Genomic DNA, 22,174 nt, shown 5'->3' on the forward strand with positions numbered 1-22,174 from the left:
TAAAAATAGTTTGAAAAATTGTAAATTACTGCCTAACAACAATGGTAATCTGTACATACTTCTGAAAAAAGCAACCTAGATGTAACTTATGATCGTGTATATCAATTTAAACAATGAAAACCCATCTCATACTAGACAATACTGACTTAATGCATCAATTAACTCACACTTTCTTCAAACATCCTTTCTGGGTTCCTCTTTTTTTTTTATTATATGGTAAACAAGTTTTTCTCAAACAGAACGTTTGCAATGGAAATAAAAACTACTGTACTTTGATTTATAAAATTTTAATAAATTTGGTTATAAAAATTAAAAAGTGAAGACAAAATCTGGAATGTATCTCATTTGTGAAACGAGTAGTTAATATCTAGAGTAATAGTTATGTGGTAACATACATTCAAAAATGCAAATCATGATTTATTTAGTCATGGAGTAAAAATTGTAACACTACAAACGAATCAATAAAATGTTGGTGCTGTAAATTCTTTAAAAAATTACTAACAAACAAAAGGGATATTCATGGTTGGATAAAGCTATTAAACAACAGCAATTATCTAAAAGAATACTTCCGAATTTCAATCACATTAAAACACAGCCACAACAATTAACACTGAGTAAAAAATCATAGCCCAACTTCATCCTTTACAGGACAAACTTCAATGAAAATTTCTTCTCCTAATTTCATCCCAAGATAAACTTGGAACACTTACAGGAAAACTATAAAGCCCACTAATCAATAGCATATAGTTTCAATTCCTGTTGAATTATGAAGCACTGATAAGGACACATTTTTCTCGATTTAGTGCAATATACTACTTCCTAATGTGCTATTGTTATTAAAAATAACAATGTCCTACCTACTCCACTTTAGGGAGCCCTGCTGATATTTCACTTTCAATACCACAGTGGTCGGATCCTCGGAGAATCTTGAAATAACCGTTGTCACCCCAGTCAGTGTTCCAGGAGTTGGCGCACAACCAGTAAGGTGTGCCTTCCTCCTCACCCCAACCCAAAACACGGATAGCATGTCCACCAAGGGGCAATCCGTGAGTGTGCTGATAAACTCCAGACTTGTAGTGCAGAAAATCTACGTAAACAGTAAACGCTCCTTCAACAGGACCGTTTGTCATGATGTCGTACTTAATCTGGGTTTCATCCTTATCAATGCTGTAATGCTTGCTACCATGGTGCAAATCAGTCTCGTAGTTGACAGCATAGTTGCTCTCACAGTCTTTGTGGCATTTAGGAGTTGAGCCACCTTCTGCACACTTGGGGCGAGGACCACTGACATGATGTTCGCATGGAGCAATCTCATATGGCTGGCAACCCTGGGTGGAATTGAAAGCTCCTCCAGACACGATACCACTGTGGACCCAATATTGGAAAGCAGCACCTGGGAAACCTCCGTTGCATCCAAAACCACAAAGGTGGCAACAGGACACCAAGTTTTCCGCAGAATAATGGAAGTTCTTTGTGCCGTTAGTGTGAATGCAGTCCCTGTCACTCATTACCTCCACTGCTCCAAAAGCCTAAAGGATTAAGGGGGAAAAAAATTGAGGTAAATCAACCACAAGGGCATTACAAACTTTCAATTCATTGCAGATTCAAACAAAAGGGTTTATGAACTACCAACGCAATTTCTGTCCCCTATGGAATATGCCGAGTACATTAATTGTCTGATGTCAATAATGTCAGGCTTGCAAAAATAATGTCCGTACATGTCTATGAATTTCACAGATCCCGACCACTAAACAACTTACCTTTACATCTAGTATCAAGGCCTATCTTCCTCATCTTCACAGAATAATTATTTAAGAAATTAAATTTACACTTCGCAACACAGAACAGTGCATGTCATAACTTTTTAGTAAAAATTCATAGAATCAAAGCCACATCTTTGTGAAGAGGATCTGAAATCCTCATACGATGCCTAATTGCCCTTACAGAAGATTTAAACATCAGTATACCAAGTTATATATTATCCATCAAATGTTTAATATCCAACAAAAGAAGATGGAGCTTTCATAAACTATAAGAAGGTTTGATATGGCAAACTCATTAAGTAATTTAGCCAAACCACTGCACCAATTCACACAGGAATGGTTTGCTGTTAAAAGTGAAACTACGTACGATTATTCCTTTTACATGAGCACGGGTCCTGAATTCATCCCTTGCATACAATAAAAGTCTTTAATAACTACCTGGATTTTTTCAATTCTTCATATTTCAACTCAGTAGGGCTAGTGTTTAGAAAGTTCCATTGAAATCAGGAAAGCCACCAACAACATGTCAGCAAATAATGAACAAGAGCAAAGTTCAGGATTGTATACTGTACTTACCTTTGATTACAAATCCCACAGATAGGAAAAACAATGAAACTTTCCATAGCAGAATTGTACCAACAGCATAAAATAATAATTTGTTACTTAACCGACTGACTTCTAGGAGTCAGCTTAAACACAATCCACAGAAGTATGGTATTCTTTACTCTTATGAGTTTAGGACCAAGGTTTAACCAGATGCAGAGTTAAGCCTTATATAGAAGAAATCCATTTTATGCCTATTTTGCTGGTTCCAACACAATGTCCCATAAAAAAAAAAATTATGCAAGGAACATCTAATTTATGACTGCACAGTTTCACAATATTTTCTGTTTAGGATATTACAGTTATTTTACTTTTTTTTTATCCCTTATCTCCTAGTAAAGAGTGAGGTCTTCCTAAGCTCTTCATTGAAATTTTTTTCACTCTTAAGTTACACCATACTTCTTTTTAACTGTCTATAACAGATTCATAATTTTATTTTATGTCACCAATTACTTCATATAGTTTTCTAGACAAGTGCTATAATCAAACTTTGTACTGCATTAGCTTTCCTTAACTCTTACACTAGATTCACCTATTCCACAGCCTGCATTCACTTTCGACCAGAAATTTTCAGCATGTACAGTCACTATTATATGAAAATTCTGTCTGACTGGAAACAACCACCAGTCAAAGATTGTACACACTTAAAATTACCCAAAAATGAAGACACTAACCACTAAAGTAAAACTTACCTAGCAATATTTATTGCACTTTTAAAACCAAAACCTCAAACTTGAAAGAAATTGATCCATTTGTCTTTTAAGACAAAACACATGAAACAATTATTTCAATGCTATCTAGAAAGAGACAAAACCAAGCTTAACACTGACTAATCCAGCATGGACAGAGATTATCATAAACATAAAATTTTACCACATAAATTCAAGGATTTCCTTTAACTGTGAATAGTTAACCTGGAGGTTAACCAATTCTTGATCAAATTTCTTGCTTCATCCTTCAACACAACATGAAATAAAATTTGAAAATATCAACACCTGGGTAGTGTCTCTTCATAAACTGAAACTTACCCAGCATGATCCGCAAGACCCTTGATCTCTGATTTCACTGATGGTGGGGCACATTGCCCAAGCAGTGCGAGAGTCGAATTCCTTAGGGATTTTAAAGTCTCCAGGGATCTTGTGCTTGTAAACTGGCGACATGTGGAACTTCGAGTCAGCATGAACGCCCATCAAACTCTTCAGGTAGCGCATCGGGAGATTCTTGTTGAAGTTCCTCCCTGCCTGTAAAATATCTAAATTTTTTAAAAGGAACACCTATTTATTGTGGAAGATGAAAGAACTTAAGTGACAGTTATTTTAACAATTCTTTAATCAACTTGTTATTGCAACACCTGACAAATACAAGCAGCAGTAAAGGCAATATGCCTTAAATTTTTTTTTTTTAATGTTTTAACAAAGAACCGCATTATACTTCTCACAAACCTTCCAAGTCATTTTCTCATTCTGCAGCAGCTGAATGAAATCATCCGATAACGGATGAAGAGCAGCTGATGCTGCACACACCACTCCCAACAGCAGTAACAAGCCCTGCATCCTGTAAAACTGGGAAATAAACTCATACTGTAAATAATGGCAAGGTGCTTTCAGAAATAAGTTTCAATATCTAGCAATGATAGGTTTCAATATCTAAGACAAAGCTGTATCCTGCTTAATTTGAAAAATACTAAAAATTTTGCTATAAAAATTACATGGATTAACTTTTCAAGTCTGTCAGTTTGGTCCAATAACAATCAAATTATTAAATAAAAAACACCATTAACAGATTATTACAAATTAAAAAAAAAATGTACAAATCTGCATTCTGCACACCTTACGTGAGTGTATTGCTTCTTCACAACAGTTACCCAAGTGTAACACTTATTCATGATACATAAATTTAACACTTATTCACACTACTTAATAACTTGCATACCATAGCCTATGGCAGGGGTTCCTAACCTGGTGCTCACGAGCACCCCTGTGCTCTCTGATTGTCTGGCAGTGCTCTTTCGGAGTTAAAATCGTGCTCACTATCACCAACTCTTTGTAGGCCTAACTGCCAAATTTAAAATACCCTTCCACCTTTTTTGTTTTAATATATATATATATATATATATATATATATACATAGGCAGTCCCTGGTTTACGACGGGGGTTCCGTTCTTACGCTGCGTCGTAAACCAAAAATCGTCGAAAATAGTCAAAATTCCTAAGAAAACCTTACATTTAATGCTTTGGGTGTATTGAAATCAATGTAAACTGCGTTTCTATTGAGTTTTTCATCAAAAACGTCTCCAAATTTCTATTATTCTGCTGTTTTGGAGCCATATTTCTTCCGTCGGATCGGCATACGACGCGTCGTAACCCTGGAACATGCGTCGTAAACCGGGAAATTTCTGATGAATATATTTGAAAAGCGTCGTAACCTCAGAACGTCGTAAGCCGGACCCGTTGTAAACCAGGGACTGTTTGTATATATATAAAACACTGCTTGCAAGATGCTTTGGCAAACACTGGTGAGGCAAATATAGAAAGCTAACCAAAGCAGTACAGCATCAGGGTTTTCAATGTGTCCACAAACTAGTAGTGAGGTGGGCTTGTTTTATTATTTATTTATTTCTTCTAATGTTCAAGATTTGAAATAATTAGCATGTGTATCAGTAATCAGGAAATAATGCTTCCTATGAATTTTATTTGTTCTTTTTTCTTTCTTTATAGTTTTCCATGTATATCACAACATAACTAACGTAATGAGGAACATAACTGATGATAAGAGCAAATGTATATTTTAATGAGTTGTGGGCGCGTCCCTCGGCTGACCAAACTACCCATAATCTGACTTAAGAGGTAAACATTACCTGTGAATCATTGGGTAATGCTAAAGAACTCTAATATCTAAGAGAGTTATGAAAAATTTTCCTGACTGGTGAATGTTAGTAACTTTGAATAAACATCGAAGCAATAAAAACTAATTTTTGAATCTTCAGTGCAAGTAATTCAAAATTTTTGTTAATAAACGAAGACCTAATTCTTTCACTTACTAATCAGAGTGCTTCTTAAATCTCAAACTATAAAATTATTGTAGCGTTCTCTCAGTTATCCAGAAAACAGGTGGGTGCTCATCAGCTTAAAAAGGCTGGGAACCCCTGGCCTAAGGGATATCACCAACATTGCCTGAATAACCATTGTTCTCTAGTATTTTTCGTTGGGAGGCAGGGGAAAAAATACGGACTGACCCACCATTCTGCGCAATTCTAACCTTCCAAAAAATAAAAACTAACATTTCTCTCTCGTGTCACTGTTACTTGAGTAAAATTAAGTGTTCATGTAGGATATATAACCACCCCATGAAGTCAAGGTCAGGTTGGACCAATTATACTTGGTTGGGTCAGAGGTTGTATCCATGTTACACATTAACTTCACAATATACAAAATGGATATTGATACTTTGTCAGTAATGGAAAAGCCTAGGCTAGGAATTCATACCCATTACTAGGAATGCTTCATGTCATTAACTTCACAATCAGAAATTGTTGAATTTCTGTAAATTAAAAACACTAGGACAGGCCTACATTTACACAATCCTTTAAGCCATGTTAGGTCAGGGGGTCAAGCATCCAGCCAGTCTTCTAACACAGGCTGCGATAACCTAAGGTTAGGATTCATTTCTGTGGAAGCATTTCATCCTGTTAATGTATCTTTAGGTTAAATGGCTTATATTCATTTCTGGCTGGAAATAACACTGGGCCCTGTCCTAACTTGCAGAATTTTAACAAAAATGGGCCAGGAAACAGGACACGTGGCCCTAGGCCTAATTACTATGCTAAAACCAAAACACGTGGGGCTATGCCTAGTTAGCCCAACCCATCAAGATAAAATTCACTAGAAAATACTAGAACATAGGACTAGGATACTGTAAAACAATATTTATGCAAAATTAGGCCCATTATTTGTGACCCCCAACCCCCAAAACACCCAAAAACACCGGTTCGTAACAGTGGTTCCCCAACTGTCGGACGAAGGGTAGGCCTATATAACGGGTTAGCCTCAATACGAATCTCCAAAACGCAGCCTACAATTACTAAACTACGCTAAACAATAACCAACAACGACCATCCTTACGTTCTTGTAATAACTTATGGATAGTATAGGGCTCTAGGTCTTACTAGGCCGTTTAACCCTTCGGTCACATGACCGGAAAGCGCGCTCGCGGGCCACCCGAAATTTCCCTAAAAGAATTACGACACGAAAAACAGCAAGGATTCGCCTTAACAAAATAGAAGATCGAATGGATTTAAATAAATGTAAACGATAATAAATATCATTAAAAAGATGGGGGTATCGTAGATCAATGACCCGATGTTACAAAGAACGATCCACCTTTTCATAAAGATGATTTATCGGGTGTTGTTTATACCCAAAAATTCTAGGCATATAAACACGGCCTTCTACTTTAACCACACACCAACATTAAAACAAAGAACAAACGAGTAAAATAGAGTAAAAGAAACATTAAATTTTCCCTTAAATTTACGAAAGTAATGCGCACATACCTGACCAGAAGACAGAGGTCGACTGAATGACCGTCGGCCCGGTATGTACCGTCAGTTGTAAACAAAGCTCGGTTGTCACAGTTACCAACTTTTCAAAAAAAAAGAAAGTCTTATGGGTGGCGAAAGCAGCTAAAAAAAGAAAGTTTTAAAGTGTTTGTCGTGTGCATTAAATAAAGTTCTTTTCTAAGGCAATGTTGCATTAAACTTTAATTATCAATTACGTAAAATTCCACCGCTCATGTTATCACTTTTCAAAAAAGAAAGAAAGTCCCAAGGTCGTAAAATTCACCAAAAGAAAAGAAAGTTTGGAAGTTTTTGTCATGAGCATTTAATAAAGCATTTTATAAGTCAATGTCGTCGTAGACGTTAGTTACCATTCACGCAAAATTCCATTTAAAAAGGAACAACACGTAACGTAAATAACCGATGCGCAATAACCAGAGGCTTTAATGGTTTATGTCCGGTATTTTCGCGTGCAATATTTCAAGTTCTGTTCGGGTTTTCAAAAGAACATCCGTCTCGTCTGCGAGTGATACAGGAATTTTACATGTCTTGAGCTGTAATCAACTTTAATTGACTCAATATTTACTATCCTGGTTCCTGGTTCCTGGTTCCTGGTTCCTAACCGCCTACCCCACAAACACAGTTGCGCGCACACTATACATTAGTTTGTTGTTTACTGTTGCAGAACTATTTAACTTTATAGCTTTTCTCTTTTGCATTGCTAATCCCTTTTTCTAAATGACACAAGCTTCTCGTAGAAAGATTTCATCATTTTATTCTTCTTCTTGTAAATCTGATCTGGCTTAATGGCAGCACTGGCTCTTGCTTTAGGTAGGCCGCAAATGGATTTCTTGTACCAATTTGTAAACTACTAATTTTAGCTTTACATCACCGTATATAAAATTTCACCAAACTTTGGCAAAATATGTAAATAGGGTACAAAAGAGTACTGGAGCAATGATAAACCTGGGTATCAGTTCGTTGCAAAATAATGACTGAAAACGAGCGAGCTTGGCAACTATTATCTTAATTCAGAATAGATTTACAACTAGGCAAACATACAAAGTGCACTTTAGACTTCAGTATACACATAGGACATAACCACTGCTTATTTTAATTTTAGTCTAATTTTAATCTAAATATTCCTACTTAAATCATCAGTTAGCTGACCATTAAACGTAAAGATATTAAATTAAAGACATGACTATTCAGGAAAACAATTATAAAATGGAAGAACAAGTAATCGAAGAAAATATGCACAGTGACGGATAAATATATGGGTCGGTTCCGATAGACCGTAAATAGGCCGATAGGAAGCTTCCAAAGATAATGAAACTAGAAACGACAGACCTTTACTGTGTCTCTCCGATTGTTAACAACATTTCGATGGGCAAGTGTCCGCTCTTACGTGACGTGAAGCGAAAACAATACACAGTTTGAAGTACAACGGTATGACTTTAAACAGTTAAATTCGCGTGTATATAACCTGCAGTGTTTTTTTTTCAGAGGACGTTCTTTGCACTCCCATATCAGGATTGTGTCAAGCCTGTTTTATTAAAGCTGACCGCTTTATCTGGTTTGCTCAGTGCATACTTAGTTGTTTAAATCAATGTGAAAGGTTTAAATTCCGAGGAGTGAAAATCTTCCCATTTAAACATTGCTGGACACAGAGTGGCTATAAACATTTTGTGACTGGAGCAAATGATTCATGAATAAACATCCAATCCTGTGAAATTTGTTAATCTTCATTTCTGTGAACTGAAGTTTGTGTTAAATTTTCATCTTGGATTCTTAATTTTCAACCAGTTTTTGGCTCAACTTGCCTATATATTAGGGTGCAGTTCCACTGTTGGCCTAGTAGAGCCCTGAAGAAGGTTATAATTTAATTGGTTGAAACAGCTTTTGGTTTATGAATAAGTAAATAGAGTAACAGAGTAGTATGTTTCGTTTTGCCCTTCCAGAGTTCAGCCTTGAATATAAGAACTATCGGAAATGTTGCCATAGAGTTATAGATACCATGTGTGTGTCAGCAAGTAACGAAAATAAAAGAAAGACTGTGCCAGTCTTCGGGAATATTCCATATCAGGATATTCCCGAAGTAGCGTAAATTGGATATTTGTAGCTTCATGAATGTAGGCCTATATTAAATCACGGTGTGATAAAAATTTCACACACACACACACACACACACACACACACACACACACATATATATATATATATATATATATATATATATATATATATATATATATATATATATATATATTTATATATATATATATATATATATATATATATATATATATATATATATATATATATATATATATATATATATATATATATATATGTGTGTGTGTGTGTGTGTGTGTGTGTGTGTGTGTGTGTGTGTGTGGAAAGAGGGAGAGAGCTTGTCAATATTCAAAACTTAACTTACGCTACAATAACTGGTTTTGACAACATATTTTAGTAAAATCACGCGTCCCTTATCAGCCAACAACAACAACAAAAAAAAAATTGCGAATTTAGCCAAACTGGGGTCGTTGGCAAGTGGCAACTCCATAACTTATAACTCTATAACTCTTCGAGGTCCGGTAAATGACCGCTGCAAGCCACGTGAGTATAGGAACGACAAGACGACTCTGTATGACAAATTGACTATTCGCGTTCGGTTGCCATGGGCGATCTTTCAGTGCAATCGCTGAAGTCGAGAGAAGTTTCAGTGATCTTTTTCTCTTTGCTGTTTTAGGGGCGTGAATTTGCAGCATGAAACTGAAACTTTTTTTTATCACAAGAAGCTATGTTAATCCCACGTCTTATCAGAGGCTTATGGGATGGTCTTCTGATAAGGGCGCAAAGTCTGAGAGGTAATAAAAATTTTGTAGTGTATTCTGACCCATCTCTACTATAGAATGTTCACTTTTCGTCTAGCAAACTCTCGTTTTCCTTAAAAAAATCTTTGTTTTAAATCTCCCTATCAGGATCTTTAATTTATCATTCGTTGCCACTCCCTTTGTAGAAGTACTTGTTACTCTGTTCTATATATGAAATTCAAGCCAGAATAGGCCTACGTGTCATCATAAAATGAAACCTACCAGAATACCGTTCTCATTTCCCTCTTTCTTTCATAACAGTATTTTACTGAGGACTTTCTCTTTACTGTACTTATTCGTTATTGCAGCTTTTCTTATTTCGTGTATGCACACATCTTCACCTGTCCACTGTTTAGATTAAAGTCCAGCATATGTAGTCCTATTTTTTTTTTTTTTTTGTCCCCAGCATGACCTAAACGACCTTCATACATCCTCTGTCGTCTTAGTTACCCTGAAACATCCGGTGTAGCAATATGAACCCGGCCCCCAACCCCCATCTTCATGGCGTATTTATATATTTTGAGTTTAGTCTAAAGGACACACGCTGTTGGCATTAAGTCCTTTGAACACCAGTGGGGCAGGGCAGCATGTAGGTCTAGCTGCCTCACCCCGTAAATAGCTGCTGAAATCTAGAGGAGTAACACCTTCTGGGGAATTATATTTGAGAAGTGCATCATCCTGGCAAAGATTCGAACCAATTCTTTTTGGGGTTGATAAACTGTTTACAAATCATTACCACAAACGTCTTGTCCTTAAAGGAGTAATTCTTTGTCTTGTTTATCAAACTGTAACTTTATAAGTCATGAATACACATATAAATTTGTAATTTAAGGAATACCGAAATAAAATATGCGGGTTCGTTCGTAATCGGGGTAGACACGAAATGTAAAAATGCAGTATAGTTCAGGAACAAGCCTCATCGTTATTTCATGACAATTTCGTTCTTCTTCTTGAATATCGCAAGAAGATGTCATATATTATTTAGTAATCCAAACCTGATAACCATATGCAATATAAAGTGGTCATCCATTTATCTTGCAATTTTTAGATCAGGGCACGTCTAATTGCAATCTTGCTAGATAAATACAGCACGTTTTATAGTCATACAGCCAACCGCACAAGTGTCGAATATAGTATTGTATATGCTTTCGTGATACTGTATCGATTAAGTCTAATTGTAGAATCAAGTCGCGGGTTGTTTCTAGGAAATGTCTGATTGTGTTGAATAGACGACGCCCTCAGGACTGCATGAAGAACACACACGCGCGCACACACACATATTATATATTATATATATATATATATATATATATATATATATATATATATATATATATATATATATATATATATATATATATATATATATATAATGTCAACAAGTATTTATAAGGGTGACATTGCTAGGCCCATGCATGTTTAAAAGGCTAACGTCCTGAAGAAGTCGTTTTCCTAGTTGGTAACCCGTTATAAAACTGAACAGAGCCAACGTTGCTTAACATAGCTGACTGAACGATTAGTATATATATATATATATATATATATATATATATATATATATATATATATATATATATATATATATATATATATGACGTTGCTTCAAGACTATGAAACTACAACCGAATATCTACTAAGCCTTAGTCTGTAACAAAGTTGATCCTCATAGCAACAACGACTAAAAGCAGTTCAGGTTAGTAGGAAAATAGACCTATAGCGTTCATGACCGACGCCTAATAGTCTCATTACATTTAATTTCTATGTTTCTCCTTCGATGGTAGAGAAAAATAGGTGGGAATGGTGACAGATAAGCAAATGTTTTGCGTGCGATGACAAGGTGACGTCACGGAAGTGACGACAAAGTCACATGGTTTGACTCTCGAGCAAAGCGGTTGTGACGCTTCCGTGGGCGGAGCTTCCCGTGACAAAACAAGCTCTGCTGAGAGTTAGGGTGAGATATACTGTAGTACTAAGTTTTAGTCTTAAATATATCAATGTTTATTGCATTTTTATTCAGTATTTCATAATTTTTTCACTCGTAAATTGTTATTCTAGAATCTGCCTTTTTCACTGGCATGTTCTTGCGCTGTTTATGGGATTTGAAGTCCGCAATAACAGAATAAGTGACCGGAGACGGAGTCTTGGTAAAGAGAATAGTACGAAGATTTAGTCTTATATATGTCGCTGTTTATTTCATTCTTAGTCAGTATTCTATAATATCTTTCACTTGTAATGTATTATTTGAGGATTCTTATCATTCAGTATCGTGTTCTTGTATTGCTTATGAGATTTGAAGTCTGTTATGAAAGAATAAGTGACTGAGACGGACTTTCAGTCAAGATCTGAAGAAGATGAGGTTCTGAAGTCTGATTTAGAGTGTTATGTCGTAATCACATCACTACGTAATCTTATATTGAAAAAAATTACAAATTCAATTCTATGCAAGGTGAGAGAGAGAGAGAGAGAGAGAGAGAGAGAGAGAGAGAGAGAGAGAGAGAGAGAGAGATTCGAGAATACGAATTATAGAAAAAGAATGGGAATAAAGATAAAAAAAAAAAAAGTCGCGGTTTAACGAATGGTTTAGTCACGTAGAGAAAATGGGTGAAGAATGAGTCAAGATAATGTATGTGGTTTTTTCGAGTAAGTAATGAATGAGTAAAGGAGAGAGCTATCACTATCGACTGAGTAATTCATGTTTTTTTTTTCTTCAGAATTCTGTGGTTAAATAACATGTGGTTTCGTGACTGTCATAAGGGCCCCCACCCACGTAGGATAACTGCCATCTCATTCGTGAGAAAGGAAGTAATTTTATTTGTTTTTTTTTCAGACAATATTTTCATTTGTTTATTCGCGTCCTGGTTAAATTTCATTCTTTTTATGCCAAACCCGGCTCTTATTGAAGAAATAAGAGCTCTTCTTATTACACACACACACACACACACACACACACACAGAAGGTGGTAGTCAAAAGAGTGGGGGTTATACACATTAACTCTCTGATGGGTAATTTTACCCAGAACTTGAAACTCCGGAAACCCTTTGCTTTCCTTTGTATTTCAAAGTTCAAGTCACTGACATTTTCGTTTTTTTTTTTTTTTTTTAGAACCGAGTGAGGTTTGGCTAACTGCCAAATTTGGTTTCTGTTACCAGAAATAGCTGGAAAAAACTAGAATTCAAAATTGGAAGTTAGATTATACACACACACACACACACACACACACATATATATATATATTTATATATGTGTGTGTGTGTGTGTGTGTGTGTGTGTGTGTGTGTGTGTGTGTATAACTGAATCACGAAAATATGGAACGCGATGAATATATAAATAAAGGTAAAATCCACGAAGGAAACGGAAACATGTGGAACTGCGATCTTTCGACGCTTACGTCCTTTACTTAGCAGACTAAGTAAAGGGATGTAAGCGTCGAAAGGCCCGCAGCACTTCCTTCGTGGATTTTATATATATATATATATATATATTTTATATATATATATATATATATATATATATATATATATATATATATATAACTGACATCTTCACTCCAACCTCATATTATCCTGTAGCAGTTTAATTCTCTTCCTATTTGATAATTATGATAACTTTTTTTATGATTGTGATACTAGGTATGAGAGCTAACGATTGTAAATAGATATTGTCAGCCTTTAATAAATAACAAACTTTAATATTCTTGATATTAAGAGTAGGTCTACAGTTATTATCATTATTCTTTAAAAGAGATCACGACGAACAAGAATGTCGGTCTATCACAGAATAGGTCTGGTCTCTTCTTCTTCTTCCTATAATACCAACACACGCCAAGTTCTCTGCTTCACATTACGAGAATCATAACTTACACATTAGATTGTCGGTCTAACTGGAATTGCCCGACGAAATCCTCAAGAATTGCGTAGATGGTCATTAGGCGGTCGGGTACATGGGTCTATGTCGGTCACATGCACTTGAAAGGCTCGAGCAAACTCTCTCTCTCTCTCTCTCTCTCTCTCTCTCTCTCTCTCTCAAGTGACCTGCTCCTACTGTACTCTACGCGAAGAAGCCTTACACAGTAGTTTACTCTATAAGTAGCCGATTTTTTTTCTTTCTTTTGCATACGGTACGAAAAATACGGGTTTTATTCCTCTTCTTTGGCCATTAATAATTATTCTTCAAGATTATTTCAACACTGATAAACAATCTACGTCTCTAATTTTTTTTTTATTTCAACAAGCCTTAGCTGTCGGGTGCAACTATAATGGGACAACAGATGCTCAAATGCAAAAAATAAAAATTAAATAAAAATAAATTTTAAAAAAATGAATAAATAAATAACCTTGGAGTACTGGAGGAGGAGAGGAATCCTAATTGCGGTCCTGTGGCAAGACCTAAATTACTGTGGCGAAAAAGCAGAAGATATCTGTTGCATGACTGAAGAATAACCTCAATACCACGAAGTAAATTATTCCTCTCTCTCTCTTCGTCGTTTCGAGCTTCTGGACGGCTGCCAAAGGCGAATAATTCCCACTGCATCTTTCAGTGTACGAAGATTATTATTGTGTATTATATATTTTTCCCAATGATCTGCATTGGATTAGTATTGTTGCCGAAGCCTATGAAGAGCGTTCTGTTTCTTTTTTTAAGGAGATGGACAAAACCATTTTTGTGTATTAAATCTGATATTTTGTTAAAAAATACACTAAAAACCGTTAAGTTTTACTAGGACCGCTATTTTCATCGTCAGGAAAATGAAAATGGCAGCATTGCTATATCAGGTTCCTGCTTGATTTTCTTCTTTTTTTTTCCTACTTGCCCGTTCTGGTTTATTGTGGTTATGCTGCTCATCTGCCACCCCCTGGGAGGGGGAGGGTGTAGGGAGGCGGAAGTGGAAAGGGCGTTAATCCAGGGCGTGGGTCACTGGGGCCCTATAGTATCTATCTGGCTTTCCATCGGTCTACCGAATAGGTCTAGGGTTTTATTCGCTTCCCTAACGAATCTGGTGAGGTTAGTCTTTTTAAAGATATGCCTGGCGTTTTAGCTTATATAAAATATTAATTTACTTTTTCTAAGCAAACCGCTGGTATTGATTTACTAATGACTAACTCCGCCAAGATGTGACACATACGCTATTGCTTTCGTAAACCAGTTTTCTTTCCTTAAAAATTAGTCTCATCAACTCCGCTCCAACGGTCGCTGGAAAGAAACCCTTCCGTGGATCAGATAAGGTAATCGTCACGAAAAATGACTCTCCCTGGATTAATGAAATGTCAAACACCTGACCTCCTTGGCCTCCTGTGACCCACGCCCTGGATTAAAGGCTCCCTGAGAACACCAGGTGGGCGGAGAACCGCAGCAAACCAGAACGTTCAAGTAATCAGCAGATCAAGCAGGAACCTGATGTGACGAATCTGTATGTCTCTAGTTCATTTTGATTCGGTTTCATTTCTTTAAAATTTTCCACGTACTTCAAATACTTATTATTTTCCGTGTATGTGAGACTGAAATATCAAGATTTAATACATAAGAAAAACTTGGAAAAAAGGCCATGGGACTAAAACCTTTATAACAAAACCTCGATATTAAAAAGTGCTTTAATGCAATAATAAACGAAATTCATAAGTAGCGTTCAATAATTTTCTTAGTTTTAATGCATGAACACTTCTGTGAGATGTAACATTTACATTCATTATAGAAAAGGCATGAAGTTTAATTACTACACTGTAATATGCACTGATACAGCCTTGTATTGTGAGTCTACTGCTAAAATAAATACAAATTATTTCGTACATATAATTTACGAGGTAACAGTTCAAGAACAGTTCTGTGGACAGTTCATTTAATATGGATGATAAACTACAAAATCCGATCCCTGATGGTGACGAAATCAGCCACAACGAATAATAAACCCTATATTGAGCACATTATCTTATTTATTACTTTATATTCATATAGATTTAGGGAAACAAATATTTGCCATTTCTTGCGATCGCTCACCGCGTGTGCTCGTGAAATATGATCTTGCTTTTGTCGATAACCGTCTAGCCGATAACGGTTTACCGTCTTGTATGAGACAGATAAATATGTGATTGCTGTCAAAGACAAATGAAACACAGGACATAATCTCCGAAGAAGATAAATTCAGATAGTGACAGCATTATTGTTGGTTCAGAGGTGGGTGCAGATGATAAAGGGGCTAAGCCTAGTTTAAAATGTATTCCTGTATTAAAAGAAAGTTATATCAGTCTTAAAGATATACCTACAACATTTCTTGTGTGGAACACTGTAGATGATACAAAAGGTCCTTAGCAACCTTCTGTCCAGTTGCTTGAACTTAATGATATAGGCCTAACTTCTGAAACTCTTTCACTTTAACAAAGGCTCGAATATTTTGAGACTATGCCTTTGCGTTTACCACACTAGCGAAGAGTGAAGGCTATAATCTTTATCTGTATCTCCTTGTTTGCGTTTCAACTTTGCCTGATTTATTTATTTATTTTTCTAAGTGGCAATGATGAATATGCAAGAGCAAAAGAATTATGTTTCCAGTACAAACCAGTTTTTTTCTTTAGTACTAATTTAACACCCAAACCAAAGCAGTTTCAATAACATTTATATTAATCAAAATGCATAACCTCCTTATTTGATATTTACAGGTATCACAACTGAAAATCACGCTCAAAAACAAGATTTTAGAAAGCTTAATGATGGCATGTTGTGACGTCATCATCACGTGATCGAATGCAGCGTGAAGTGTTTGTATGACCTTGTCTCCTACACCAAGCAAACTATTGTCTCTCTCATGACAGTCAAGCAGTGCAACGGAATTCAACTTGTGATGCTCTAACGTCTTAAATTGTGCGGAATAAGTAACTTTTGAGTCTTATTTTGACGTCATAATCGTTCCCGTTTATATGGGTTGAAAGCATTAAATATGAGTCTGCTGTGTACAGCTCAGGGATTACGCTGGGTACGGATTCTATTAGGTACAGCTAACCATAATATTTCTGCTTTGTTCATTTGAGGCTGCATGACATTCGGTTTTGCTACATTAACCTTGACAAATTTAGGTCTCTCTTTCTCTCTCTCAACAACAAAACAAAAGAGGTTGGATTTCATTTTAACATTAGTCCTACTCAATACGAGTACTTATCTTTTCTCTTACATAACAGTATTAACAGTCATGTTAATACAGGGAAAACAGCCTTATTTTACCTGATTTCCTTTTATATGTAAACGCTGTTTGTTATTTTTCACTATTTCAAATCTCAAACCAAACCAGCATTAATAATATAACTCACGCTGATCAAAATCCACACTCTTGCGTGTCCACAAACATTTACAAGCTGACATCACGCAGAAAAAAAAAATCACGTGCGTTTTGAAAATTAGATGACGTCACTTCCTGACGTCATCACCACGTGATAAGGAGTAAATTAATTTTGCCCTTGAAAGTCTCTCACTCTCTCTCTCTCTCAAAAACAGAGAACAGAAAGAGCGCTAACTGTCGGGACTAATTTCTATCTTTTCAAACAATAATGGTTTAGTAGACTGGAGATTCGTTTCTAAATCCCAGCGAGTTTGGGATTATAGGATCCCTGAGAATCCGTTAGGGTAATCCCAAGGCCCGAGGATATCTGATCTTTAAACTAGGATAAGAAAAAGTGTTGCCAATCCTATAACTGGTTCCCATTTACTCTTGGGATAGATATCTACAGGTGTAAAGACGACACCTTATTATCTGTTATTTTTTTTTTCTTGGGAGATACATTGCAATTTAAAGTAAATCCGTTAAAACTGACGAACCTTTGTGTTTTTAATGCTGCAGCATTAAACTCTCTGTATTTTATAATTCAACTAACGAAATGTGCAAGAAATCTTACGAAGAAGAGGAAGAAGAAGAAGAAGAAGAACACGAAGATACACATAACGTTATCGAGCTCCGTTATTTAAGAGCTTTAGAAAACTCTCCTAATGGGCTTTAGAGAACTCTTCTAAACAATAACATCAGCCCGTATAGGCCTATTTTGCGCTCCTTTACACTAGCCCTCACTAAAATTTGTTGTGCTTGTTGGATGGATGCTGATATCGCGTAATAATTGATGACAGATGAAGGATTTTGAAACCGGAATCGAAAGAACATGACGTGTTCGTGAGCAATGTGTTATCTGTTAAAACAGGACGCAAGGCGGATGCCAGTTCGTATCATACGACACACGGGTCATAACAAGGTTATATGTATCGAACATGTACCATTTTAATTGTGTTTGATAAAGTTAAAATCCTTTTTAAGAAGTGGGAGAACAAAGGAAGAAACAAGGAGAAGCTAATTCTCTGAGGTCAAACTGAATCACTCGCAACAAAAGAACAGTATTGGTAAAACGGCCTCCAGTAAGGAGGTAAAAGACTAGACTTAAAAACAGTTGAAAAGCTAATATAATAGAGATAGCAAGAATTACCGGAATAAAACTGAATTATATTGCAAATCTAAAAAGACGTGAATTAGATTCAAAGTTTGTTTTGAGGCAGTGAAAGGCAGTTAAACCCTTACGTTAATTTAAAACAGCTACCCGCAGATTACAATAGCTTACGATAAACTCCATAGATCGCAAAAGAATGTTACCCTTCTTTCAGATCAAGTTTAAGCGCTCTCTATACCTTCCTCAACTAGATCTAGCTTAAATACTTCTCGCAATGGTTGCATGCCGTGGGAGAAATTCTCTCAAGGTTATACTGAGCTAGGTCTTAAAAAGAATAGTTGCTTCTTGGTACCGTTGCTTAACGTCATAATATACGTTGCTCTTTTTACGCTTTACCACACTTGATCTAATCTTTCTTGATTTCTTATTCAATTCTACAGTAAGATGACTGGTTTTGGCTTTTAATGATCTTTCATTATTTGATAAGATATTTAGAAATGCGGTAATGCGCTAGACCTATACCAGGTTCTGAGAAACGTCAAAAGTGTTTTGACGTTTACCGTTACTTTGAGGGTTGACGCTCCTAGCATCAGACTATGAGCGAGACTATGTAGTGTTTTGTTTACAGCAAATGCTCTGTTCACAACTTCTGTTTTATACGACCGAGATTGTCTTGGTAAAAAGTGAATAGACTATAAGGCAAATTATATTTGATACAAGTTCATTATTGAATCGTCATAAAATAACCTGCTGTTCTTTATTCCTCCACACTCAGTAAATACCTTTCTGTACCAAATAAAAAGAGTTCTTTTACAGTTAACCGACATTATCTTATATGTCAGAGAGCTTTAAATAAACAGTTTAATTCCGTTTCAGATTTACTACAACGAAACATTCCAAGTATGTGGAGGTTGAGACGAGTTCGGTATAACAGCTAAATGATGAAATTCTGTTGAAACCTGAATTCAGATTAAATGCGTACTTGTTTCTTTTCTTTGTGGAGGAAAAGCATAACTTTTCCTCCTCACGTGAGGTAACTGCGCAGAATCCGTGGGGGGACGGTGGCACTCACCATCTGAGAACACGTAGCCAGACATAACAAATGTAAATAACTATATTCAACGATTTCTTCATTGTATACTTGTGGAAACTTGGACTAGACGCCGTTTGTCAATGTGGTGTTTATTCACAGTAAGAGTGGCTAAAATTGGTTATAGTAACATAAAAACTTCTTTAAATTTCCCAAATTTTCGTTTCACCGCGATGCAAGCAATGGAAAATTAGGCCGATAGATTCTTGACATTAAGACAAGGCCCCAAGCTGGCATAAGCCGGCTTTATCTCGACCAACCAACCACAAGTTATCTTATGCGTCTAGTATCTTAGTGATGAGTCTATGCATAACCCAGGAAATTTGCCAGGCGTATAAATATATCGAGAACATTACAAGAGAATAGGAAGAGACATATTAATTTGTGTTTTTAGTTATCTTTCTTATCTAATTTTAACTGCCAGAGTTAAAATTAGTTACAGTATAGATAATGAATTACAGAGAGAGCAGAGTGTTGGAACCTTCTAGCTGTTTAATGACAATATAATTCATTTTTATTTAATTTTTTCTAAGCTTGCTTATATGATTGGACCATTTGCTCTCTCAAACGTTCTTGCGTTTTAATACTTTTAAATTGTTGAAGAATATCTCACCCAACAATTGTCTCATATAACAATAGGCAGATACATCTACTTAACACTAAATCTCCTTGTCAAATCCAACACAGTAATAAAAAAGGAGAGAGAGAGAGAGAGAGAGAGAGAGAGAGAGAGAGAGAGAGAGAGAGAGAGAGAGAGAGAGAGAGAGAAGGTGAAGTGAATTCGATATTAGGGTAAAAAGGGCTATATGTGAATTAGTGCCAAAATCATTATAATCAGCACACACACTATATATATATATATATATATATATATATATATATATATATATATATATATATATATATATATATATATATATGGGACTGATGTATATGTCTATTTGTACATGTACACACGTGTGCGTATGAGCATTAATTGTGTGTATATTAACACACCTGCCTAAAGCTTTGAATGCCAAAATCAATAAACTATAGCAAGTCAATTATGGTCGTATTTTTCTCCTTAATCAGAAGTTGCCACACAAGGAATTTCAACAGCCTTCACAAACAACAAGAATGAGGCTCTCAGTAGCCTACATTGGCTGCTCTAAGAGCAAGAGTCCGTGCTGGCATATGCCCAGCTCAGCAGTCGAAACAACGGATGGCTAGATCATATACATTAGCTTGATCTAGTGAACAACCAAATCAGCCAGTAGCAATTGCAATAATAGTGATGAAGTGCTATATTCAATATTGCACCCAATATCATAGTTATTAGCCTAGTGTAAGATTTTAAACAGCAACTCCAACAAATCCTCTATATAATGATGTTTTGTACTAAATATACTACTACATTCGTAGTTTATTAAGATGGGGTTAGGATGTAGACACATTTGAATTTTGAAAATCCGTCAATTGCCTACAAAGTTAAAAACGGTTCTGTATGACTCACATGTATCTGTTGACATCACATCTCGCCCGAGGCACGTCACTTATAGTCAATAGCCAAAAGTGTGTCGCCTCTAACTTATTCGTCTTTGTTGATTAGCCGTAGTCCAGATGTCCAACAAAATGTCTTCTACTCCCTTAAACAAATTACAAAACAAAGAACAAGAGCTTGTGCTGATAAAAGGCCGCCTTAACCTAAAAATCCTCTCATGTTGAGCTCTGTGTTACAGACATCAAGACACCCATTTTCTAGGAGAAAGACACATATAGGCCTACTTATTTTCATTTGGTTCAGATCATACTCATTAGCAAACTTATCTAAAATCCCAGGCTCTCTTCATTGAAGTGTTACCTTTCCCTTAATAAATCATCAAACAATATCCGGTTTAATCAAGTGTATTGACGTATCTTTGCATCTTTTTTTTATCAGCAGGTCATTTATCCTGTCATTGCAGATTAATCAGCGCAGTTATTATACGAGTATATCTCAGTTCTCTTTCCTTACCTTTTAGTGAGAGCGCGCAAGCCCGTGTATGTGCGCCTTTGGAGACGTATTCACGTGATACAGGTGAAAAAAATATCACTGAAAGGGAGGGGCATGTTTCATATTGTTTTCATTCTCCGCAAAACTGGTTTGAATATCAAAGTCACTAAGACCAAAAGTGATTGTAAACGACCAAGTTTTTAATGATAATCGTGAATGCTACTGGTATAATCTGCAGTTCCGTATACGTAGTATGAAAATTATTTTCATACAAAGACTTATTCGTAACAGTTGCACTTTCTGTCTTTTTACTTCGTTTTATTGTAACCTTTCAATTTCATACATATAAGCTGTACTAACGTTACGACCCCGTCGGTGGGGGATTTCCGCCCCCCTGTCACACCCAAATGTTTGTGGAAGGTTGACGGTGTACAAATTAACCTCAAAAGTGCATGGCAACGAGTGCATACAATGTACCGAATGACCCATGACTATTTATATATAATAAATCTTCGCAATATTTTTCTGTTATTACACTAATTGTCTCTATGTCCAAACTTTCCTTAGAAATATAATAATACGAATACGTTGCAAAGTGAACGTATTTAATGTTTTAAATAAATCCTTTAAGAGCCTTTAATTTGGCTCACCTGCTTTTTTCAGCCGAAAGGTTTAAAAATGACCTTCGCTTTTGCGACACACTGCGGCACTTAACACTTACGGAAAAAAGTAAAACTTCACAACATTATTTTCCCCTAATTTCTAAGACTTAATAAACAGGAGGTTATAAATACAGTCAAACCCCGATATGCATTGGCAGATTGCCAGAATAGGGGATTCAAAACTCGTCTCGGTCGGTGCGGGATTCGAGGCGAGAGGATCGGATCCCATCGAAGCGGG

At 36.0% G+C, this 22,174-nt stretch overlaps 1 protein-coding gene across 5 annotated transcripts; it reads right to left on the reverse strand.

Annotated features, from left to right (window-relative positions):
* Nucleotides 1-271: 271 nt before the first annotated feature.
* On the reverse strand, nucleotides 272-22,148 carry LOC136850810 (cathepsin B-like). 5 transcript variants are annotated; one of them, XM_067124828.1, is made up of 5 exons: nucleotides 21,996-22,148; nucleotides 6,919-7,006; nucleotides 3,809-3,928; nucleotides 3,395-3,607; nucleotides 272-1,529 (listed from the first exon to the last, which is right to left on the reverse strand). In XM_067124828.1, the coding sequence occupies exons 3-5, from the start codon at nucleotides 3,917-3,919 to the stop codon at nucleotides 858-860; spliced, it is 996 nt and encodes a 331-aa protein (XP_066980929.1). In that variant the 5' UTR covers nucleotides 3,920-3,928; nucleotides 6,919-7,006; nucleotides 21,996-22,148; the 3' UTR covers nucleotides 272-857. The 5 variants fall into 5 exon arrangements, with proteins under 5 accessions (XP_066980929.1, XP_066980928.1, XP_066980932.1 ...); XM_067124827.1 differs by having other exon boundaries at nucleotides 6,919-7,047; nucleotides 21,996-22,061; XM_067124831.1 differs by lacking the exon at nucleotides 6,919-7,006 and having other exon boundaries at nucleotides 21,996-22,067.
* Nucleotides 22,149-22,174: the final 26 nt, after the last annotated feature.

The sequence above is a fragment of the Macrobrachium rosenbergii genome, chromosome 22 (genome assembly GCF_040412425.1).
Source record: "Macrobrachium rosenbergii isolate ZJJX-2024 chromosome 22, ASM4041242v1, whole genome shotgun sequence".
In the NCBI taxonomy this organism is placed as follows: domain Eukaryota; kingdom Metazoa; phylum Arthropoda; class Malacostraca; order Decapoda; family Palaemonidae; genus Macrobrachium; species Macrobrachium rosenbergii.